The 26561-nt window shown below is 40.4% G+C and overlaps 1 protein-coding gene across 1 annotated transcript in view; it reads right to left on the reverse strand.

The window, feature by feature from the left end:
* IntS6 (integrator complex subunit 6) overlaps nt 1-26561 on the reverse strand; it is a 324867-nt gene that overhangs the window by 28889 nt on the left and 269417 nt on the right. Inside the window, exon 13 of the mRNA XM_090385345.1 lies at nt 1515-1830. Coding sequence (XP_090241471.1) covers nt 1515-1830 — 316 coding nt within the window. The remainder of the gene's footprint in view (nt 1-1514; nt 1831-26561) is intronic.

Consider the following 26561-nt stretch of genomic DNA (forward strand, 5'->3'; position numbering starts at 1 on the left):
TGTCTTCAAACCTTTAAAACATCAAGGCTTCTGGGGTTTCCTTATGATTAAAAGTGAAAACTTCTCTGTGCCAGACATGTTTGCTGCTAGGAGAATGGTAATCTGTTGTTTGGCCTGTTTTCTGCCACTACATTTCTTGCCTTTAAAAATGTGTTTTATCTGGTAGCAATTTAAAGAGTCCAGATTCATCAGCATTGAAGATGTAATTGTGGTCATATGTTAGCAAAACATTTTTTAAACAATTTTCCTTCCATTCCTTTGTAGTGTCAATGTCCATGGCTGCACTTTCGCCACACACTTTTTTGAAAGACAGACCATCATGAGTCTTAAATTTCTGAAACCATCCATCTGAACTTTTAAATTCTTTAATATCCATTCGATGTGTAAAGGATTCAGCCTTAACTTTTAAAAGATTACCATCTATGGGAACGTTTTTTGCACGCATCTTCATTAGCCATTCCAAAAGTACCTTTTTGAGATCTGGATACTTTGCTTTACATGCTCAAATCCTATCCGGTGCAGCAGATTTCTCTAAACTTTCAATTTTTTTCTGATCTTTCAGAATAGTGAACAGCGTACTCTTAAGAATGCTGAACTGTTTGATGTTGTCAGTCTTAGAAAGCACACCATTATCTATAGCTTGCAAAATCCTAATTTTATCGATTGGCAAAGCTATCTGTTTTCTTGGAGCCATACCAATAAACATACACTCTAACTAATTAAATTAACTTCTAGCCGATATCATTTCATTACCACACTGCAAGAAAACAGTGTGGGAAATCTTAATGAATGATTTTTCACAGTCAGGCTGTAAGCTCTTCGATTATTTCAATATATTTGAAGCATTCTCTCATTTTTAAATGCGAATATTGTAATAAGTAAAAATTCAGATTAAGAGGTAGAAATTTATTGTTGTTATAGAGAAATCCTTTTATTTTCAAAGTTGTTATACTGAATATAAAATAGCATTAGGTTAATGAGAAATTGGTCAGGACCAACCACATAGGACGTTATAATGAGTTGGGATGTTAAAAAGAGGGTTGCTTTAAAGAGCTTTGACTGTAATACATCTGAAACTTACTGCCAAGTCTCAGTAAGCAGTTAAGCTGTCTCTTAGCAGTAAGTCTCAGTCAGATATTTAACACCAGTTTAAAGATATATTGCATTTATTATTACAATTTATTTAGTAGCATTCACCTAAGATATGATGAATAATTGTGTAAGTACATAAGTATAAAGTACAATGGCCCCCCACTCTCAGTGATAGGAATAAATTAGTCAAAACTTGTATGGAGGTCAAAAAATAACTTCCTTCTTTCCGATAAAAAGGAATATACATTGATAAACAAGGCATATAAACAGCTTTTTGATTTTTCTGAAGTCAAGGATAAAATAAAATAAATAAATAAATAAACAAATAAATAAAATTATGACAAAAATACGTTGAAATAAAGGAATATGACAAAAAAAAAAAAAAAAGGCAAAAATATCAACTATAGAGAATCAAAACTTACACAATACGTTTGGTTTAATCCTTGTTGATAATAATCCACCTTCTTGGTTCTCGCTATCTGAATCAATGGAATTATCTTGTCCTAAAGACTCATTTAAGAAATTTGGCCCCGAAAAGTTTTGATTTTGGTTTGTTGGTGATAAATTATGAGGCCGCCACACAGGAAAGTCTTTAGGTAAAGGACCTGGTTTACGTTTAGGCCTAGGAGAACCAAGTGATGAATCAGGAAGACGTTTCTGACCACGTGACTGAGATCCACCACCTGTCCCTCCACTTCCACCAACCAAATCAATATCAGCTTCATCCACCATCATACTCTGAAAAGTGGGGAGAGAAAAAAAAATTAAATAAATATAGGATTTCAAATGAAAGAGCATTAAATTAAAAATATATTGGTAAATAATCATTTCTAGATGATGATATTATTATTATTATTATAAAAAACCCTTTCTCCTTTATGGGATTTTTTCCACCGTGAGGGATACCAGCACCAAGTGTATGGGGCAGTTGGTTGTGTCCAGTTACTACTACTATTATTATTATTATTATTATTATTATTATTGCTCATCAAAGAACTCACTTACTATCCTATAGGTGTTTAGGATTGTGGCTTTCTAGACTTCCATGTAAGTGCTCTCTGGGAGGCCTACTGGTGCTAGGTTCTTATGGAGGAATTATTATTATTAATTATTATACTTGTGTGTCATTATTTCTTTGTGATTGGGGGATTCCACCTTATGACAGGTATAAGTACCAAGTGTACAGAATGGTTGTATGTCCGGCTGTTATTATTGATGGTTGAAGAACCCTCTGACCATTCTACAGATGTTCAGGTTTGTGACTTTCTGGAGTTCCTCGTAGATGTTCTCTGAGAGATCTGTTGCTGCTAGGCTCTTATGTTATTATGGTTGACACGGCATTCGAGACTGCCATTACTTGTTTCATATCTTTTTGTCTCCTGTCTTAGGTCTATGTACTTCCTCATCTTTCTTTCTTTATAGGTTTTCTGGAGGTTGTCAGTGTTGGGCACTGCTATGTCGATCGGATAGGTAGCCATTTCTTCTTGTCGACAAGGATTATGTCTAGTCTGTTGTGCAGGATTGTTTTGTCTGTTATTATGGCATGGTCCCAGTACAGCTTATAGATTTGGGTGTCTAGTACGGTCTGGAGTTCGTACTTGTAATAGGGTATACTTTCTTTGATCAACTGGTATTCTCTCACTAGCTTTTGATGTATTATCCTAGCAACATGATCATGTCTATGAGTGTACTTAGTCCGAGTGATCGCCCTGCATCCTGCAGTGTTGTGTTGGATCATTTCTGAGACAAGGAGGCATTGTCACCGTGTCATTCTAGGTTCCTTGGCAATGTATTTTCTATAGTTTCTGATACTGATTACATGGACTTGGATGGCGGGCATAAATCCTTCGGTCTCAGCGAAGAGCATCCTGCTCATGAGTCATGCATTGGAAACTATTTTATCTATGTGGTCTTGATGGAGGTCATTACAGTGTCTGCCATGGAGTGTCTTCTTTGCCCAACTTTCTAGTTTTGTCTGTTCCATCTGGGGTCTCCTCGCTTAGCTTGAGTAAGGTATGCCTCTTGTCTATCTTCCTTATGGCCTGGTAGAGTGGCACTGTGTTTTTCTGGAAATAATCCTTCAGGTTGCTTTCTTTTTGTTGCTGGATGAGTTTTAATCAAGTCCCTTCCTCCTTTCCAAGCTATGGTCAGTCTCTCTGCAGTCGACTTCAGGTGGTATTGGCAACTCTTGATCATAATTGTACTTGTCTTTCTCATGATCTCCTCCAGCTTGCTGCTACTCCATTCCATGATTCCAAAGGCATATGTTAGCATAAGACTACACAGATGTTTACGTCTTTAACTGGATTTCTTCTGTTAAGCTCTGCTTTGAGCAGACTTCTGAGTCTCCGATGTTTTTCAGTCAGTCAGGCAGGCCTTGATCTCTTGTTCTCTAACTGCAGAGCCTGCATCAACCCCCAAGTTATTTGCAGGTCTCTCCCTCCCTCTGTCATGGCCTTGATCTCTTTACTGGTCTGCAGCTGGTAGTTGATTTTGCATTTGTCTAGTCCACATTCCATCCTGATGTTATTGCTAAATTCTTTGATGATCCACAGTAGCTATTGGAGTTGCTTCATGGTTCCTGTGTAGAGCTTGATGTCATCCATGTACATCAGGTGGAAGAATGTAGAGATTTTTCTTTCCTTCTTTGAGGGTATATCCATACTTGCTGTTGTTGAGTTTGGTTGATTTCTGTAGATCTTTAGTCTCTATCAGCCAACTATGGGGCACAGAGCTGAAGGCCTTGTGGTAGTCGATGTAGGCCATGTACAAGTTGTGGTGATTCTTGTAAACCTGCTTTATAACTGTAGTGTCAATGGTCAATTGCTCCTTGCATCCTTTGCTCATCTGCTTACATTACTTCTGCTGCTTTCCCCCCCTGAAATATTCTGGCTTTCCAAGTGGTCTGATATGTTTATAGTTATGCAGCTGGTCAGGATCTTGTACACTGTTGGGAGACAGGTGATTCCTTGAATCAGACTCTGGAATTGTGTCCTGGGCCTTATTATCTGGGTGAACTGCTCTGGTATATGCCTGTATATGCAGCTGAACTTCTTGTACCAGTAATTGGGTGGATGTTATCTATTTCTGGTGTTCACCAGTTGTGAGACTTTCTGATTGATTGTTGTATTTCTCCTCCCAAATCTCCCATTCTGTCATCCCTTGTACATTGTTGGTTTTTTTCCTTTCTAAATTTATCCGGGGGCATGGATGTTATGGCTAACTCTGCTGCTCTACAGGTTGCCTCAGAACTCCTTGAGTGCCTTCTTGGGAAGGGGGGGTCCATTGCCTTCCTTCTCCTCTTGTCCGATTTTTCTGTAGAAGGCTCTCTGGCTTTCATCAAATATCCTGTTGTCTGTCTTCCTCTGGGAACTCTCCATATAACAGTGAAGTCTCATGCTGAGTGCCAGGAGTTTCTGCTTGAGGGTGTCAAGGTATTAATCTCGATCCTCTGATTATAGATATTGTATTTGCTGTGGATGTTGTCTTTTCTGAGGATGGCCTTCACTTTTCTGATCAACTTCTTACTTCTTTTACCCCATTGGTGCTGGATCAGTTGGCATATCTTCACTCTTTATCTCTTCTATCTTTTGCTGCTGTAGTCCTCTTATCCAGGCTGGTGGTTCCTTGTCTTTATGTTTTGTTGTTCTCTAGTTTCCCTTCTGTTCATCCTGGTGGTTGTTACAGCAACACAGTAAATGGTAGTGTGGATGGTATTTAGTGTTATTTCATTATTGTTGAGATAATCTGTTATTATTTGTCTATTGAGGTGGCTTGTGACTTATTACAAGATTCTGTTGGGTCTCTGCTTCGGTATGGTGTGTGTCTTTGTGGAGTCCATTCCCTCAAATTCTGCTAGAGTTTTCTTCCACTCTTATTCTATTCTGGATACCGCAATCTCATCTGTTTCCATTTCAGCTGCTCTGGGTTGTTGGTCTCGTACTTGCTTTCCCCATCCAGTTCTTCTGTTGTGTCCAAATTCATTGTTGTTTGTAGTTGGTTGCTCACATCCTGCTTGATGACTGTCCCTTCCACTTGATGACTGTCCGTCTTTGGTCTGCTATTCACTGTTCAGTGACCTGAACAGTTGGGAACCATTCCAACCACCTGGTGTGTAGTTTCATCATGTACGCCGTTCTGTCTGTCTCTAGCTTGACTACTTCGTAGTATGCTCGCATGATGATTTTATTCATTTCGCAGCTCCACTTCATGTTGGCTTCTTCTTCTTCCTTCCTGGGTGGTCACTAGCGCAGTTGCACAGGAAGCACTTCCAGTAGGTTGGGATGGGTGGTCTTGCCCTTCAGTTGTGGTAGCCATAAGGAAGAAAGTGCCACTCACTTCACTGTCATCTGCAGGAGATTGTCTCTAACGTTTTGAACCGACCCCTCTGCCTAAGGCCTGAATGCAAGTGACTTTATCCTGCATCACACTCAATGCAGTATGCTCAATATTTCTACTTCTCATTTCAGTATGTTTAATATTTTCATCATTATTATTATTATGCCAGTCTCCCAGCATTATGGACACATGTTCTCTCCCACCAAGGTGGGACCTGGGTCATTTAGGCTGGTAGTTCAGTGTTGTAGCCACTAGGCCATTGTGCCCCTTATTATTATTATTATTTTAAAACCTTTTCTGCTTTTATGAGATGTTTTCCATCCTGTAATGGGTACTGATACCAAGTACATAAGGCTGTTGGTTGTGTTCAGTTACTATCACTATTATTGTTACTGTTGGTTGAGAAGCTCTCTTGCTATCCTACAGGTTTTCAGGATCACAGCTTCCTGGAGTTCCAGTTTCAAGGACATCCAGTTGGACGAAACTACCAGCTGAAGATCGGTGAAGAGATTGAAGCTATAACAGAGGGAGAGACATACAAATATCTGCGGATAATGCAAGAACATTAGTTAGAACACAAGGAGATTACAGCCTGTCTGACTGACAAATACCATCAGAGACTGAGAAGCCTGTTAAAATCAAAGCTGAATGGTGGGAACATGGTCACAGCCATAAATGCTTATGCAATACCAGTACTAACATACTCCTTTGGAATCATAGATTGGACCAACACCAAGCTAGAGGAGATTATGAGATCAACTAGGATAATGATGACCAAGTAGCACCAACACCACCTGAAGTTGGCCATTGAGAGACCGACCTCACTGAACAAGAGAAAAAGGCAATTAAGAACCCGTAGGATTATTATTAATATATTGTGCAAGATATATAATGGAGAAGCAACTAATTAAATATTCAATAAGGCCATAATACAGATAAGATATATCAATGGATAAAAATGAATGACACCAACTTTACATTAAAATAAACTTAGTTTAATCAGCTGTGCAGTATTCTGATATATACATATATATATATATATATATATATATAGAGAGAGAGAGAGAGGTAAGTTGGTCTTCTAGTGGTTCCATATCAGATTCCTACTGTGATTATTATGTGTCAGTTCATATGCCTTTTTCTATTATGCCCAAAACAAGTATTATACAATAAGCCAATATAATAGACAATTAAGTAATATAATGTACAATGCACTGGACAACATGATTTTTACCTGCACTAATATATCTGCGCAGTTAATTTTTATGCATCGATTTCAAATTGAAAATAATTCTTAAATCTCAGTTACTACATATGCATGCTTTCATGTGCTTCCATTTTATATATATCTCACTACAATCTATAGAAGTAGATATGACAATGATCTGTTGCATTACCTGAAAATAATAATGTTTTCATGTGTTCATGGGTGGTAGTAATTTTGGGGAGTATCGGAACATTCAAACTTGTCTGTCTGCTTCCCATATCACTCTCTCTCTGTAATGGAATGAGAATTGTAGTGCAAGTATGTGTACAGTTTATCTGTGTATCTATTGTATATTGTTTGTTTCTTTTCTGTTTTGCTTAGCATTGTATTGTTAATATACTGGTGTGCAAAATTTAAGGACCAGTCAGGTTTTCACCTGTAGCTTCTCATAGGAGTGGCTTGGATATGGGAAAAGCACACCAAAGGAACCTCATGAGGTACTGAAATGATGAAGGAAACAACACCAACACAACAACGGAAACAAAACGGTACAGAGGGACTTTATTAAAAAATGGCAATATAGCATTGGCTGCCATGATACAGATGCATCATTGCCAAAGATGGAACAAAGGGAAGAGGTGGTCCTCAGTAGGAGATATGGCCACCCCTAATGTCGATGCAGGCATTGCACCGCCTGTCCATTCCTCTGTCAGTGCCACCTTCAGCTGGTGAACATTTTCTGATGGGTGTGGATGTGACGCTAGGCATCTCCCCAGAGCATCCCCGCCGATCTAAATCCCTTTCAATGGGATTTAGATCGGCGGGGGAGGAACGGGCAGGCCAATCCATATGAACGATGTCCTCACTTTCTAAAAGCATATCAACAGCTGCAGTGCAACGTGGTGTGCCATTATAATCCATAAACACGAACTCGGGGCCAATGGCACCTCGGAACAGATGCACACGGGGAAGGATTACCTCAGTACAGTAGTGTGCACCGGTTACAGTACCGCTTTCCAGTATCTGGAGTTGTGTACGTCCATCCAAGATAATGCCTCCTCAGATGAGAACACCTCAATCCCTTTCAGTGATGTTTGCAGGGTGATACCATGTGCCAACCTCTCGCCAGATTAGCTGATGTCCAGAATCGCTGCTGAGACTGAATCTATTCTCATCAGTAAAGAGTACCTTAAGTAAAGATTTTGTGGTTGTAACCTTTAGAAAAATAGTGTTGGTCCTTAAGTTTTGCACTCCAGTGTATGTTTAAGATATTAACAATAAGAAAAAAGAAAAAGAAGTGTCTGAATCGGTCTGACAATTTCTGCTATGTGTGTGGATGGTTTACAACAAAAACTCAGAGGAGGAAAATCTACAGTATTCTGAAATGTGCATATTCTTTGTACTTTAGTTACAAGGCCCTCATCAATAGATCAGGAAAAAACTTGTGCTCTACATATGCTGCCTTAACATTGATATCCAGACATAGTTACTGATATCAAACCCAAGCATCATGCGTCAGACACAACTATAAATGCTTGCAAGCCTTTGAGGAGACAGTACTATGCTTGTGAATGTAGGGCAAAGACGTATGCAAGATGCTACAATCCACGGAGTTAACAGACTTGAAGCATGAAAGCATAATAGGGTGCCACATAAGCAATCAATCAGGATATAACATTTCAATGGCACCGGAGATCCCGAATTAAATGAATAGTGATGTGATCTACAAATAGAAGCGGACTGGTATTGAAATTGTCATGAAATGACTGGAAAACCTCTAAAGCTGACAGAACAGGACAGCTCAGAAAAGAATTGTTCTCTTGGAATGCAGGTTAACATTGCATTCCAAGAGAACAATTCGAATGCAGGTTAACGTTGCCACAGTCTGCATGCACACACACACAGGCCCTCAACGAGGTGATTACGACATGTCAGCACCAGTGCAGTGTGCAGCATGATGAAATGGCATTAGCATTAGCAAATGATACAAGAAAGCAAGCTTATAAAGCATCAGCCAAAAAAAAAAAACCATTCCCATTTCACTTATCCATTCATAAAGGTTTGTCTGCTTCTTCCTTGAATCTATTAAACTATCAACTTCCACGACAGATGGAAGTCTGTTCCAGCAATCAACCCCTCGCTGGCTAAAGGCAATTGTCTCTCTTCAATTTGAATTTATGCATAGTGAAGTGGGTAATCTCAGCAGCATTGAGCTTGCTCACACCATTCAAAGCCTTATACACCTCAATCAGATCACCTTGTAGGTGCCTAATTTCCTGATGGTGAAATTTGTTGAACCTTAGCCTTTCTTGGTAAGAGCACCTTTGTATCCCTCACCAATCTTGCTGTAGTTCTCTGTAATTGTTCTAACAGCTCTATATCCTTTCTAAAATGAGGCCTCCAGACCTGTATGCAACACTCAAGGTGTGGCCTTATACTCCTTTGCCTTATACAAAGGGATAATCACCTCCTTATCACTACTAGCAAAATTCCTATATATCATTAACAAGATCTCATGAGCTGTTCTATTAGCATTTCTGCACTGCTCTGAAAACTTATCTCATATCTGACTGCACAATTACATCCAGGTCTTTTTCATTTTCTACTGCACTGAGTGTGATACCATACAGTTGGTATGTTAAGCTGAGATTACTGCTGCCCATATTCAGTCCTTGAATTTATCCATGTTAAACTTCAACTGCTATTTCTCAGCCCATCTGCCCAACATTTCTAGATCCAGTTGCAGAAGTGTACCATCGTTACTGTCATTAATAACCCTGCCAACCTTTGTATCATCTGCAAACAAGGCCGATATACCTTCATCAATATCATTGATAAATATTGAAAACAACAATGGTCCCAACACTGAACCCTCAGGCACTCTACTAATAACAATAGTCCATGAAGAGCAGTGTCCACTGATTACCACTTTGTCTTCTCCCACTCAACCATCCCTTTATCTATAACAACAATTTTATGCTTAATGCCATACTGCTCCAATTTGTACAGCAGTCTTCCATGTGCAACAGTATCAAAAGCTTTCCTGAAATTCAAGTACAGTCAGTCCTCGTATAACTGTTTACACAACATGAATTCGATCATACACGATTTATAAATAGGGAAACAATGTTGCATATAACATGAACCAAATTCGCTTATGCACGATTCGCCTTGGTGTTTACAAGAGATGGCAGTCGAACGCAGAGGAATCACCCCAACTGAACATAACACAGTAGGGATGAAGAAAAGATTCTGATAATATATTTGTTTTTTATGACTGAAGACTTCATACAAGGGGAAAACACATTTCACACAATAATGAAAAACCCACAGAATTCTAGCTATCAATATTATTGCAAATGTAATTAGATTGACTTTTACTACCCGTTTATAACAGACTCCACTAGCAGGAACTCCCAATAAACCAGTTTTTTTTTATGAAAACACCCCAGAAAGAGACAGAAAACGAGCCACAGCCCTGTAGTTCTGGTGTGACCACATTTCATCTGAAGTCCTCATCTGCATCTCCTCCACTTCCCAGTTCCCATAATGATGACAACCTGCCGCCACTTTCCCCATAATTCCCCTGCTTCAACCCTTTCCCTCAAGCTGTCTTCATTTAATTTTAAGGTAGGAATCTAAATTTAAATGATTAAATTATTAATTTTATATTTTTCAACTGTGTAAGTGTTTTATTATGATTATTTATTGTGTTTGGTAATGTTTTGGTTACAAATGTATCCGGAAACTGCAAATTGTTTTTATTGTTTTATGGTAGTGACCTCTAAAAATGTGATGAGCACAGTGTGTTTCCGCCTTTATTGCATTGTTTATTCGTAGTAAAAAAGGCCTACGTGCTCTGGATTCATTACGAAAATTTATTTTGTTTCTCAGAGCAAACTAAACATAATTACAATTAATAAGCTTTCGGCTGGGAGGCAGCCTTCTTCAGATTGAATACATGAACGGCAGTTGGAATAGAGATGTGCACTGCCAGGATGGTGCGTGAGGCGCGTGGTTAATTGTTTGTTGATGTTTGTGGCTGTGACATATGGTGGTGACGTGGCCAGCGTTTGTCTATGGATAGAATTACTGCCTCTGTGATGGGGTTAACGTGGCAACCACTGTTCCTGTTCAAAGAGGCATCCGAGCATTTTATATTTAACGATTCCAACCAGGTGCGCTTTAGGTAATGGTGGGACCTGTCCACAACCACGACATCGCGGTGTGGGTCGATGTCGTGGCGGGTTGTCCAGACATGCTCGGCGGTAGCTGAGTGTTCTACATCTGCCAAACGGATCGCCCTTTTATGTTCTGAGAGACGTTTCTTGAGTCGACGTTCAGTCTCTCCAAAGTAGCAGCTGGTGCAGTCACGGCAAGAGATGCGATAGACCAAACCGCTCTGTAGAAGAGTGGGGACGAGTGTTTTTACGTTGGAGATAAGAGAACGCAGTTTCTTGCCTGGGAGTTGGATGCATTTTATCCCATATGATTTTAGGATTCTACCGATCTGTTGTGACAGGTTGGGGTAGTATGGGATAAATGCCCTCGTGGATGACTCGTCACTGTTAGCGTTGCTGTTGGTCGTCACGTTGTCGCGTGCCTGTAGATCACACCTGTCAAGGACGTCGATGGGATAGCCACACTTCGTAAGGTCTACTTTGACTCTGGTGATCTCTTTGCATCTCTCATCTGCGGAGCTGGAGTGTGTCCAGGCACGAGTTAGCAAGGTTCGGGCAGTGGAGAGGAGGTGGCCCCGCGTGTGTGCTGACCGGAAGTTGGTAAATTGGCCAGCACACATAGGTTTGTGATAAACTGTCGTCTTCAAGCATGTGTCTTCGCGCCGGACAAGTGTATCTAGGTATGGTATAGAGTTGTTCGACTCCAGCTCAATCGTAAACTTTATGAAGGCGATAGTGAGTTGAGGTGGGTTAGGAGTCATTGATCTGAGTCTCTAGAGACTGTAGATACACTTGTCCGGTGCGAAGATACATGCTTGAAGACAGTTTATCGCAAACCTATGTGTGCTGGCCAATTTACCAACTTCCGGTCAGCACACACGCGGGGCCACCTCCTCTCCACTGCCCGAACCTTGCTAACTCGTGCCTGGACACACTCCAGCTCCGCAGATGAGAGATGCAAAGAGATCACCAGAGTCAAAGTAGACCTTACGAAGTGTGGCTATCCCATCGACGTCCTTGACAGGTGTGATCTACAGGCACGCGACAACGTGACGACCAACAGCAACGCCAACAGTGACGAGTCATCCACGAGGGCATTTATCCCATACTACCCCAACCTGTCACAACAGATCGGTAGAATCCTAAAATCATATGGGATAAAATGCATCCAACTCCCAGGCAAGAAACTGCATTCTCTTATCTCCAACGTAAAAACACTCGTCCCCACTCTTCTACAGAGCGGTTTGGTCTATCGCATCTCTTGCCGTGACTGCACCAGCTGCTACTTTGGAGAGACTGAACGTCGACTCAAGAAACATCTCTCAGAACATAAAAGGGCGATCCGTTTGGCAGATGTAGAACACTCAGCTACCGCCGAGCATGTCTGGACAACCCGCCACGACATCGACCCACACCGCGATGTCGTGGTTGTGGACAGGTCCCACCATTACCTAAAGCGCACCTGGTTGGAATCGTTAAATATAAAATGCTCGGATGCCTCTTTGAACAGGAACAGTGGTTGCCACGTTAACCCCATCACAGAGGCAGTAATTCTATCCATAGACAAACGCTGGCCACGTCACCACCATATGTCACAGCCACAAACATCAACAAACAATTAACCACGCGCCTCTATTCCAACTGCCATTCATGTATTCAATCTGAAGAAGGCTGCCTCCCAGCTGAAAGCTTATTAATTGTAATTATGTTTAGTTTGCTCTGAGAAACAAAATAAATTTTCGTAATTGTTTATTCAGTTTCTACACAGGCAATGTGTCATTTATTCAGTTGCTACTTGTTTGCTGTGCATTTATGTGTATCAAGCTTGCCTCCTCATTTTTGTTCTTTTTATATCTGTGCTCTATTCTCAAAAAAAATAAGAAAAATACTTGAAAAAAGTGTGAAAAGGAAGCATTCTGTGAAAATACTGGTGAAAATACTATAGGTTCAGAGAGAGAAAAAGAAAAGCAATATCGATAGAAGAAAAATATGAAATTATGAAACGCTTTGAGTGGAATGAAAGAACATGCGATATTGATTACAGGCCTAAATGAGGGAAGGCTGAGAACAATTAGAAAGAATGCAGAAAAAATAAAAGCAACTTTCATAGCCCGAACAACTCAAAGTGTAACAAAATCAATTAGATCAAGACACAAAGAATTGGAAGAGATGGAATGTCTTTTATCTGTTTGTCTAGAAGATCAAAAAAGAAGAGATCAGGAACAAGTTTGCTTATGATAAAAGCAATGGCATTGGCAATATTTGAAGACCTCAGAAATAAAGCTGAAATCCCTCAAGAAGTGCCTCCCTTTACTGCCAGTAGTGGCTGGTTCAATAATTTCAGGAAATGTCATGCTTTCCATAATGTGAAATTATCAGGTGAAGCTGCGAGTGCAGATGAAGAAGCAGCAAAGGCATTTCCGCCGATAGTGAAAAAAACTACTTGAGGAAGAGGACCAAATACACTGGACCAAATTTTCAACTTTAATGAAACCAGACAGTGTTGGAAAAAAATGCCTTTACGAACATATATCTCATGAGAGGAAGCATGAGTTCCAGGCTTCAAAGCTGCTAAGGATTGATTGACCGTTATGTTAAGAGCAAATGCAAGTGGTGACTTGAAACTGAAGCCTGTTGTTGTTTATCATGCAGCCAATTCACAAGCATTAAAAGGGATCATAAGGACTACCCTGGGTGTTTACTTTAGAAACAGCAGAAGAGGATGGATGACAGGGCAGATCTTCACTGATCTTCTACTAGATGTGTTTGAGAATGTGTTTCGAAGCTACTGCAAAAAGAAAAATTTGGATTTTAAGATTTCAATTGTTTTGGACAATGCCCCAAGTTACCCTCCAACCCTTGCTGAACTGTCACCAAACATCAAAATCCTGTTTTTACCCCCTAACACAACATCTCTTATCCAGCCACTTGACCAAAGAGTAATTGCTGCTTTTAAGCACTATTACACAAGACACACATTTAAGATGTTTATAGCAAAAACACACCAACAGTTAAAGACTTCTGGAAGCAATTCAATATATAAAGAATGAAATTTACATAATTGTGGAGGCTTGGAACGAAGTGGCAAAAGAATGTTTATATGGCGTTTGGTGGCCTCTTTTACCAGATTTTATTTGTGATTTTAAAGGCTTTGATCCTGTAAATGAGCTTCCTAAATTAAAAGCACATTGTGTTGCCCTTGCAAAGCAGGCTGGCTTTGAGGAATTGGAAGAAGAAGATTTCGAAGAGTTGCTTCAGTCTCATTAAGAAGAACTTTCAACTGAAGAACTGCAACAATGTTACTGGAGGGAAGGGTGGAAGGTGAGGAAGACGACAAAGTTGAATGCCATCATAAAACAGCTTTCTACTTCAGAGTTGTCTTCAGTTTTAAATTCATTTTAGAAAAGTATGCAATGGCTAGAAGATAACGATTATAATGCAGAAAGAAACAGAAGAGCACTTCACACAATTCGATCTGCTTTGGAGCCATATCAGCCATTTGTGAAAGAAAGAAGACTGCGAAACAACAGAAACTAGATGTATTTTTTTATGAAAACACCCCAGAAAGAGACAGAAAATGAGCCACAGCCCTGTGGTCCTCATCTGCAACTCCTCCACTTCCCAGTTCCCATAATGATGACAACCTGCCGCCACTTTTCCCATAATTCCCCTGATTCAACCCTTTCCCTCAAGCTGTCTTCATTTAATTTTAAGGTAGGAACCTAAATTTAAATGATTAAATTATTAATTTTATATTTTTCAACTGTGTAAGTGTTTTATTATGATTATTTATTGTGTTTGGTAATGTTTTGGTTACAAATGTGTCTCTAATCTTGGGTGTTCGGCACCTAACCCTATTTTTCCCATAAGGCCTGTTACTTATATTGCATGAGGGTTTCTAGGAACAGAACTATCGTGTTATACGAGGACTGACTGTATATGATATCAAAATTATTTTTTGCATCCAGTTCCTTTGTGACCACATTGTAGTATCCAATCAAATTGGTCAGACAAGATTTCCCCTTAAAAAACCCATGCTGTGTCTGAACTATAACTGCAGTCTTGTCTGGATAATCCTGCATTGCTTCTTTAATCAGTGACTCCATTATTTTCCTGAACAGAAGTTAAACTAACAGGTCTGTAATCACTTGTGTCACCCTTTGATCCCGCTTTGTGAATTATTATTATTATTAGCTATATGGTGCAAGGAAGCCTGAGGCTTATGCTGCACCAGCCAAAACGAAATTTCTGAATTGCCCTGAGAGAGAGAGAGAGAACAAGAGTCAGAAGTAGAAGGGGAATCACCAAGAAAGAGAAGAATGATGATATCCAGCTCAGGACCCTGGGTGTGCCAAGCCCATGCTCACCAGATATGAGCCCCTGGATTAAATTACTTATCTACTCTGTGGAACCTCCCATGAATCTTCCAGGAGCCTAACTTGCATTTAGGCTCAAAAGATTTTCTAATAAATAGTCATCTGTAATTTCGAAGACTAAATTCATATGACTCAGTCTCACTCGCACAGCCTCTCCTCACAATAAAGGGTCTTTTGTCAGTACCTATTCAATTCATTAGCAACATCAGCTGGGTTATCTAAGACATACCCACACACAGTACACAGGGTGTGATCGATCTGTTTTATCCTTCTTTGTATTAAAATTTTCTTGTTATACTCCGGCACTACAACCAAGTCAGTAGAGTTTACAATAGATCGTCAATACAAATATTTATCATATTTAGTAGTCATGGGCTTGAATCCTGGTCCACTCAAGGAATGCATGTTATGCAATCTCGCTCTTGACCACTCGGCTATGTCAGACCTTGACATACACAAAAAAACTGCTTGTCCCAATTCTTTGCTCTCTTAGCCAGTGTTTGCTGATACACAGCATTGGTCTCCTAACCTTATCTGTAATACGATTACAGATCAACTTTTAGTTATTGTAGGCTTCAGTACTTTTCATTGCTCTCTAACTTTCCCATGCTATCTTTTCTGCTCTATTAGACCATCCAGCTGTGTATTCATCCATTTCAGCATCCTCCTTGTGCAATATCTTCTTAAAGGAAAATATGGATTCACGACCTTGACAAATGCAAAGTACTACATATGGGTAGAAGTAACCACAGAGATATATGATATCAAAAATAATTTTGATATCATATATTTGGATTTCAGGAAAGCTTTTGTCGCTGTTGCGCATGGAAGACTATTGTACAAATTGGTACAATAGTATTAAGGCTAAGTTGCTACAATGGATAAAAGGATGGTTAAGTGCGAGAAGACAGAGGGTGGTAATCAACGGGTGCTGCTCTTCTTGGACTAATGTTATTAGTGAAGTCCAACAGGGTTTGGTGTTGGGTCCACTGTTGTTTTGTATATTTATCAATGATATTGATGAAGGTATATCAGACTTAGTGTCGAAGTTTGCAGATGATACAAAGGTTGGCAGGGTTGTTAATGACAGTGATGGCAGTGTGCTACTGCAACAGGATCTAGATAATTTGGGCAGATGGACTAAGAAGTGGCAACTGAAGTTTAACCTTGACAAATGCAAAGTACTGCATATGGGTAGAAGTAACCCCAGAGAAATGTACCAAATGTGTGGTACTACACTTAAGGTGGTAGAAAATGAAAAAGACCTGGGAGTAATTGTGCAGTCAGATATGAAGTTTTCTGAGCAATGCAGACAGGCTGCCAGGGCAGGTCATGGGGTTTTGTCTATGATATATAGGAATTTTGCTAGGCAGGGAGAAGGAGGTGATTGTCCCTCTGTATAAGACAATGGTCAGGCCACGCCTTGAGTACTGCGTACAAGTCTGGAGGCCTCATTTTAGGAAGGATTTAGATTTACTTGAGTGTGTACAGAGAAGGGCAACAAGATTGGTGAAGGGAATGAAGGGATCCTCTTACCAAGAGAGGCTTAAGTTCTGCAAATTGCAGTGGCTGGAGACAAGGCACCTGCACGGTGATCTGATTGAGGTGTATAAGGCCTTGAATGGGTTGAGCACGCTGAATTCTGATGGGATCCTTCCACTTTTTCGGATTACGAACCTAAGGGGGCATAAATTCAAATTAAGAAAGGACAGATGTAGAATAGATGTGCGGAAATTTGCCTTTAGCGAGCGGTTGGTTAATAGTAGTAGTAGCAGCAGCAGCATGTGATGCAACAAAGCAAATGTATGAGTTTATGCAGCATCAGCCAAAAAAAAAAAAAAAATCACACCATTCCCTCCAAATGCCTGTCCAGTTCCTCCTTAAATTTATTCAACCTATCAACTTCCACAACGACAGATGGAAGTTTGTTCCAGCAATTAACCACCCGCTGGCTAAAGGCAAATTTCCGCACATCTATTCTACATCTGTCCTTTCTTAATTTGAATTTATGCCCCCTTAGGTTCGTAATCTGAACAAGTGGAAGGATCCCATCAGAATTCAGCGTGCTCAACCCATTCAAGGCCTTATATACCTCAATCAGATCACCGCGCAGGTGCCTAGTCTCCAGCCACTGCAATTTGCAGAACTTAAGCCTCTCTTGATAAGAGGATCCCTTCATTACCCTCACCAATCTTGTTGCCCTTCTCTGTACACGCTCAAGTAAATCTACATCCTTCCTAAAATGAGGCCTCCAGACCTGTACGCAGTACTCAAGGCGTGGCCTGACCATTGCCTTATACAGAGGGATAATCACCTCCTTTTCCCTGCTAGTAAAATTCCTATATATCATTGACAAAACCCCATGACCTGCCCTGGCAGCCTGTCTGCATTGCTCAGAAAACTTCATATCTGCCTGCACAATTACGCCGGGGTCTTTTTCATTTTCTACCACCTTAAGTGTAGTAACACACAGTTGGTATGTTTCTCTGGGGTTACTTCTACCCATATGCAGTACTTTGCATTTGTCAAGGTTAAACTTCAAGTTGCCACTTCTTAGTCCATCTGCCCAAATTATCTAGGTCCTGTTGCAGTAGCATACTGCCATTACTGTCATTAACAACCCTGCCAACCTTTGTATCATCTGCAAACTTCAACACTAAGCCTGATATACCTTCATCAATATCATTGATAAACATACAAAACAACAGTGGACCCAACACCGAACCCTGCGGGACTCCACTAATAACATTAGTCCAAGAAGAGCAGCACCCATTGATTACCACCCTCTGTCTTCTCGCACTTAACCATCCTTTTATCCATTGTAGCAACTTACCCTTTATACCATTCTGCTCCAATATGTACAAAAGTCTTCCATGCGCAACAGTGTCAAAGGCTTTCCTGAAACCCAAATATATGATATCAAAATTATTTTTTTGCATCCAGTTCCTTTGTAACCACATCATAATATCCTATCAAATTTGTCAGACAAGACTGTCCCTTAACAAACCCATGCTGTGTCTGAATTATTGCTGCAGTCTTGTCTAGATGATCCTGCAATGCATCATTAACCAGCGACTCCATTATTTTACCCGGAACAAAAGTTAAACTAACTGTTCTTTAATTACTCGTGTCACCCTTCAATCCCCCTTTGTGAATTGGGGATACATTTGCACATCTCCAGTCCGTGGGAACCTCCTCTAAGTCCAAGGATGCTCTCATAATTATGGCTAAGGGTTTGTTTAGTTGCTTTGCCGCCTCCTTTAATATAACTGGATAGATCCCATCCACCCCCAAGTGCTTTTCTTACGTTTAACTTCAACAGTTTCTCTTCCACTTTGCTCTCAGTTATAACAAAATCATTAAGTATCCTGCTACAATTTGATAACCTTCTGCCATTTTCAAACCTTAATAATTCCTCACCTGTGAATGTAGATGCAAAATACTCATTCAGTTTGTTTGTTATCTGAGCAGGATCATCAACAGTCGAACCATCGATGTCAAGTGGACCAAACAGATTCATCCCCTTCCTTTTAGAGTTTATATAAGTAAAGAAATCCTTGCTGTTTTTCTTAGCATCTTTTGCCAAGGATTTCTCGTAATCTGCCTTCGCCTGCCGAACCTCCTTTGTGACCTGATTACAGATTAACTTATATCTGCCATAGGCTTCTGAGTCGCTTGATAATTTATATGCATCCCATGCATTTTTCTTCTTTGTTACGAGTCTCATTAGTTCATTTGATAACCATTTAGGCCTAAACCTTGAACAATATTTCTTAATAGGAATGAAACTTTTAGTAGCATCCACAATTAATTCCTTGAATGCTTCCCACTTAGAATTTACTGTTGGTAACATTGTCAGTTGATCCCACTGTACAGAATTTAAAAACTGTCGGAGACCACTGTACTCGCCTTTACGGAAGCAAAAACCCTTTCCTTTACCCCTGATGGTAATTAAATCGTTAAGTAAATCCCACGTCAGTACACTGTGATCACTGCCACCTAGTGGTTCTTTTATCTGCAAATTCATAATACATGAATGATCACTGCTGATAACCAGATCAAGAGTATTACTTTCTCTGGTTGCCTCTCGAACATGCTGCTGCAGAAAACAATCATCCAATAAATCCACAAATGTCTGACTAGTGTGTGAGTGCCCAACCCACAAGTTCCAGTCAATATCTGTTAACAGGAGAGATTGCTTCTACAGGGATGGGATACACTTAAATAGAAAGGGTGCAAGAATTTTTGTTGATGCTGTCGAGGCAGTGTTAGGTGGGTCGGAAAACTGCTAGTTGGGGGGGATACAAGGACTAATAGATTAACAGTAGCCACTGGCAGAGGTGGAAGTGATTCTTGCACTGCTTCTATTCAAATGAGCAGAAGTCTGAAAAACAAGATGCAGGATATTTCAGAGACTGCTGGTAGTCATTGCGTTACAAGTAAACACATGGGTTGTGTTAGGGTAGCTAAGAATAGAAACAGGTGCATGTATACCTGCGTGTACACCAATGCTAGGAGTTTGGTAAATAAATTTGATGAATTTGAGGTATTGCTCAAAACATCAAAGGCAGATATTGTTGGGATATCAGAGACGTGGTGTCACACAGATATAAGTAATGCGGAACTGGAATTTGGGGAATACAATGTATATAGAAAGGATAGACAGGACAGGAGGGGAGGAGGGGTTATGCTATTAATTAAGAAGCACATAAAGTCAAAGGAAGTGAAGCCAGTTGACATCGATGGACAGGGCAGTGTCGAGTCAGTTTGGTGTGACATAAGCATAGGGAAATCAAAATTGAGAGTAGGAGTGTGCTATAGGCCTAATGACTCTGATGAGTATGATAATATATTGTACAGGGAAATAGAGTGGGCCAGTAAATCAGAGAGTCTTATAATGGGGGATTTTAATTTCCCAGATATTGACTGGAATTTGTGGGTTGGTCACTCGCACACTAGCAAGGCTTTTGTGGATTTATTGGATGATTGTTTTCTACATCAGCATGTTCGTGAGGCAACAAGAGGGAGCAATACTCTTGATCTGATTATCAGTAGTGATTCTTCATGCATTAAGAACCTGCAGATAAATGAACCACTAGGTGGCAGTGATCACAGTGTGTTGAAGTGGGATTTACTCAAGGAGGTAACTACCATCAGAGGTAAAGGGAAGGGTTTTTGTTTTCGTAAAGGCGACTATGATGGTCTGAGACAGTATTTAAATTCTATACAGTGGGACCAACTGATGATGTTACCAACAGCAAACTCAAAATGGGAAGCATTCAAGGAACTAATCTTGGTGGCTACCAGGCTTTACATACCAACTAAGAAATATTGTTCAAGGTTTAGGCCTAAATGGTTGTCAGATGGACTAATGAGACATGTGGCAGAGAAGAAAAATGCATGGAATACATACAAATTAATGGGTGACATGGAAGCCTATGATAGATATAAGTTGGTCTGTAACCAAGTCACAAAGGAGATTAGGCAGGCAAAGGCAGACTACGAAAAATCCTTGGCAAAGGATGCAAAGAAAAACAGAAAGGAGTTCTTTACATACTTGAACTCGAGAAGGAAAGGGATGAATCAGATTGGTCCACTGGATATTGATGGTTCAACAGTTGAGGATCCTGCTCAGGTGGCTAACAATCTAAACGAGTATTTTGCATCTACATTCACGCATGAGGAGTTATTCAGGAAGGAGAATGATGTAGGTAAAGTAAACATTGGCAGTGAGCTGGATGATTTTGTAATAACTGAGAGGAAAGTGGAGGAGAGATTGTTGAGGATAAACATAAAAAAGGCACCTGGGGTGGATGGGATCTATCCAGTTATATTAAAGGAGGCAGCAAAGGAAGTATGCAAACCCCTAGCCATAATTATGAGAGCTTCTTTGGACTCAGGGGAGGTACCCATAGACTGGAGATGTGCAAATGTAACCCCAATTCACAAAGGAGGATCAAAGGCTGACACAAGTAATTATAGACCTGTTAGTTTAACTTCTGTTCCAGGTAAATTAATGGAGGCACTGGTTAAAGAAGCACTGCAGGATCATCTAGACAAGAATTCAGTTATAGCTCAGACGCAGCATGGTTTTGTTAAGGGCAGGTCTTGCCTGACCAACTTGATTGGATACTATGATGCAGTCACAAAAGAACTGGATGCAGGGAATAACTTTGATATTATATATTTGGATCTTAGAAAGGCTTTTGATACTGTTGCACATGGAAGACTGCTGCACAAATTGGAGCAGTGTGGCATTGGAGGCAAATTGCTGCTATGGATAAGGGGATGGTTGAGTGGCAGAAGACAGAGAGTGGTAATCAATGGACACTGCTCAACGTGGACTAATGTTATTAGTGGAGTTCCTCAGGGTTCAGTGTTGGGTCCGTTGTTGTTTTCGGTGTTTATGAATGATATTGATGATGGGATATCAAGTTTAATGTCTAAGTTTGCAGATGATACAAAGGTTGGCAGGGTCGTTAAGGACACTACTGACGCTATGCTGTTGCAACAGGATCTGGAAAGGTTGAACAGATGGGCTGAGAGGTGGCAAATGAAGTTTAACATTGACAAATGTAAAGTACTACATATGGGTAACAGTAACCCCAGAGCAATGTATCAACTCTGCGGTACTACACTGACAGTGGTGGAGAATGAAAAGGACCTGGGGGTAATTGTGCAGGCAGATATGAAGTTCTCTGAGCAGTGCAGACGAGCTGCAAGAGTAGCTCATGGTGTCTTGTCAATGATATACAGGAATTTTTCTAGCAGGGATAAGGAGGTGATTATTCCCTTGTATAAAGCAATGGTTAGGCCACATCTTGAGTACTGTATACAGGTCTGGAGGCCTCATTTCAAGAAGGATGTAGAGCTGCTGGAACGGGTACAGAGAAGGGCAACAAGATTAGTAAATGGAACAAAGGGTTGCTCTTACGAAGAAAGGCTTAAGTTTTGCAAATTACAGAGTCTGGAGACTAGGCACCGGCGAGGTTAGTTAGTTAGTTAGTTATTTTGGTTTTTAGGAGCATTAGCAACTAAGGCCATATTGCTCCAGGAATATGCGGTGGTCATTCCCTTGACCTTTACGCATCCTCCGTATTTGGTGGTGACGGGCTCGAACCCCGGTCTAATCAAGAAGCGTGTGCTACGCACTGCTGCTCCTTCCCACCTGGCTACGGAGGCGCCCACCGGCGAGGTGATCTGATAGAGGTGTATAAGGCTTTGAATGGTTTGAGCATGCTCAATGCCAATGGGATTCTTCATCTTTCTCAGAATAATCACCTCAGAGGGCATAAATTCAAATTGAGGAAGGACGGATGTCGGATAGATGTGCGGAAATTTGCCTTTGGCCAGCGGGTGGTTGGTTGGTGGAACCGACTTCCATCACTTGTTGTTGAAGTTGATAGCCTAAACAAATTTAAAGCTCAACTGGACAGGTATTTCGAACGAACGGAGGGGTGAAATGGGAGAGGGTTTTTTTTTTTTTTTTTTTTTTTTTTGGCTGATGCTGAATAAGCTTGCTTTCTTGCATCATATGCCTCTACTAATGCTAATGCTAATGCTAATATCTGGGAAGTTAAAATCCCCCATTATAAGACATTCCGATTTACTAGCCCACTCTATTTCTCTGTACAATTGTTCATTGTACTCATTCGAGTCATTAGGCCTATAACACACTCCTACTCTTATTTTTGCTTTCGCAGTGCTTATGTCACACCAAACTGACTCAACAGTGCACTGTTCATCTATATCAACTGGATGCACTTCTTTTGATTTTATGTTTTTCTTAATTAACAGCATAACACCTCCTCCCTTCCTATCCTGTCCATCCTTTCTGTTTCCCCAAATTCCAGTTCGGCATTCCTTATATCAGTGTGACACCATGTCTCTGATATCCCAACAATATCTGCCTTTGATGTCTTGACCAACACTTCAAATTCATCAAATTTATTTACTATACTTCTAGCATTGGTATACATGCAAGTATACATGCACCTATTCTTATTATTAGTTACTCTAACACATCCCATATACCCACCTGTTTCACGATGACTGCCACCTGTCCCTGAAACCCCCCAACACCCCTCGCTCCAGGTCGCTACTTATTCTAATAGAAGTTGTGCAAGAATCACCTTCACCTCTGCCTACGGCTACTGTTAAACTATTAGTCCTTGTATTCCCCCAATCTATCAGTTTTCCGACCCACCCAACACTGCCTCGATAGCATCAGCAAATATTCTTGCACCCTTTCTATTTAAGTGTATCCCATCCCTATAGAAGCAGTCTCTCCTGTTAACAAGTATAGTCCAGGCTGAAAAAAATTCTACCCCTTGAGCCTTGCACAATCTTTCCAGGGCCGAATTGTTCGACAAGGCTCTCATCATATACTCCCTCCTATCGTGTCTGGGCAGAATTGCAGACACTTTCAAATTCAACCCTAATTCACGGCTTTTTTTCATCAGTGATCTGTACTTGTTAAGTAATTCTGCCGGTCTCCTACTCTTGATATCATTAGTGCCAACGTGTACAACTATATCACCTTTTGTGCCCTTAAAAGATGATATCTGCTCTACAACGTCATCAACCTTTGCCCCTCGCAGACATACCCTGGTCCTGTTCCACCTATCCTTTTTACAAAGGATGTTTCCCGTTTCCCTGACAATAGAGTCACCAACAACTACTAGTTCCTGAAGGACCAGCGCATTCTGCCTTGGGGGTTGCCGCTGTGTTGCGTGATGACCAAGTGCAAGCTCTGGCGTTGATGTGGGCAGCTGAGAGCCTGATGGGCCCCTCAATTTAGATCTTTCGAGGGCATCCACCCTGTCCTTCAAACTCTCATATAGGCCCATAACAACGCTGAGTTGTCGCCTGATTTCCTTACATTCCTTACATCGTGCACACACAAAGACACCCCCCATGGCAATATCATGTTCCGTTCCAGATAGTTCGGCAAACATTTCACAAGTTGCACATTTTTTTAGGCTGTGATGCATTGGAGAATCTCCCCCCCCCCCCAGTTCTCCCCCGAGTCACAGCACTCCTGCCACTTTGTGCCCGTTGCTTTGCTGCTCTAGTTTGGGGCATGATATTTTAAATTAATAAGATCAATAAATTAAATTAAATTAAATTAAATGTCAATACTACGCTATCTAATAGAAACAGTGAAGCGTATTACTGTTTCTATAATTATACGTTAGAGCTACCTAGCTACCCCAATTAAAAATTTGAATTCCCTATCACTATATACAAAAAACAAAGCCTGCAAGATTCGAACGAAATAACGGTTTTATAAAGTATTACGTATATCTACAAAAACTGTTTATATAAATTAAAATAAAAATAACCAGCGTAATTAAAACTATAAGACTACGTATTAAGTACAATATAAAATAACAATTATGTAAATAAAAAGCAAACACTTATTGTTTTTTTCGGAGGAGCCTGTAACTCGCAGCTGTATTTTCTAAAGAGAGTCAGCGCCCTCTTGCTGGAACAAACTTCCATCTGTCGTGGAAGTTGATAGGTTGAATACATTTAAGGAGGAACTGGACAGGCATTTGGAGGGAATGGTGTGATTTTTTTTTTTTTTTTTGGCTGATGCTGCATAAGCTCATACACTTGCTTTCTTGCATCACATGCCACTACTACTACTACTACTTTTGTGATTTTTTTCTTTTCAGGTATTCCATAATTCAATGTATTGGCCTTCCCACTACAATTCACCCAACTGATGGATGCCATATAGCTCCTTACACCGTCAAAGTCCTCTATTCTGACATAAAGAACTGTGCCTTTATCTACTACAACATATTTCTTCATCTTCCAACTAACAACTGTATGATTACTACCTGCTAGTGGTTCCTGTACATTAAGCCCTGCAGTGTCATTTGATTTGTGGGTAATGATGAGGCCAAGAATATTCTCACCCCTAGTACTTTCTCTAACATGCTGGTACAAATAGTAATCATCTAGTTTATTTAAAAATTTTGTTCCCCATGGTGGGTTTCCCTTCCACTTATACGAATCAATTAGAGGCAGACTGAAGTCATCCATAGCAAGACATTCAAGCTTGCTTGCCCATTCTGTCTGCATTTAGAGACTTTTGTCATACTCTTCACAATCTTCTGATCTGGAAATTACTCCTCCTCCCAATATATCTTTGTTTCCAACTATCTCTAGCCACACAGATTCCATGCTGGCAGAAGTAACTTCTGGGTCAGCAAAAGCTCTTTTTGCACTGAGGCTACTTTTGATGAGAAGAATGACCCCACCACCCCTAGGTCCTGAACCAAACTTATTGAACTTAGAAAAGCACATCTAAAAATCCATGAAAAATTTTTCCTTCCTTAATTCTCAATCAGCTACGTTGTGCACTTATAAATCTTTCACCAGGTCCTTTTTCTGATCAATGTCATAGATAATGATGTGTTGCTTTAATATAGGAGACTGACCAATAGCCCAATCTTTAAAAATGGATTGGATTCCATCATTTTGCCAAACTCTCTGGAACAGAACAGAACAGAACATGATCTAGCCAAGGAGGATGTCTTTGTGTGTGCCAGGTGCAGAGAGTGTCTAGAAATTAGGCATCAACTCAGCATTCTGATGGGCATATATGAGAGCTTGAGGAGTAGGGTAGATGCCCTCGAAGAAATTAATATGAGCGGCCTGTCACGCTCTCAACTGCCCAACTCAATGCTAGAGCTCACTCCTGAGCATCAGGCAACACAGCTGCAATCTCCAAGGCAGAATGCGATGTTCCCACAGGAGTTAGTTATCGTCGGTGACTCTATTGTCGGTGAATATATTGTGTAAAAAGGATAGATGGAATAGGACCAGAATATGTCTGCCAGAGGCAAAAGTTGATGATGTTTTAAAGCATATATAATCTTTTAAGGGCACAAAGGGTGATATTGTTGTACTAGTTGGCACCAATGACATTAAGAGTAGGAGATCTGCAGATTTACTTAACAAGTACAGGTCAATGTTGCAAAAAAGTTGTGAATTAGGGTTATATTTGAAAGTGTCTGCAATTCTGCCCAGACATGATAGGAGGGAGTACATGATGAGAGCCTTGTCAATCAATTAGGCTCTGGAGGAAATGTGCAAGGCTCAAGGTTTAAAATTTTTTTCAGCCTTGAAAATTTTTTTCAAGAATATTTGCTGATGCTATCGAAGCAGTGCTAGGTGGGTCAGAAAACTGCTAGCTTGGGGGAGATTCACACACTAAAAGTAAAATCAGAATGTCTTATAATGGGGATTTTAACTTACCAGATATAGACTGTAACTTATGGATTGGTCACTCGCACACTACTAAGACTTTTGTGGATTTATTGGATGATTGTTTTTTTGCAGCAGCATGTTCGA

The sequence above is a fragment of the Mastigoproctus giganteus genome, chromosome 1 (assembly GCF_048544385.1).
Source record: "Mastigoproctus giganteus isolate SK-2022 chromosome 1, ASM4854438v1, whole genome shotgun sequence".
Taxonomy (NCBI): Eukaryota; Metazoa; Arthropoda; class Arachnida; order Uropygi; family Thelyphonidae; genus Mastigoproctus; species Mastigoproctus giganteus.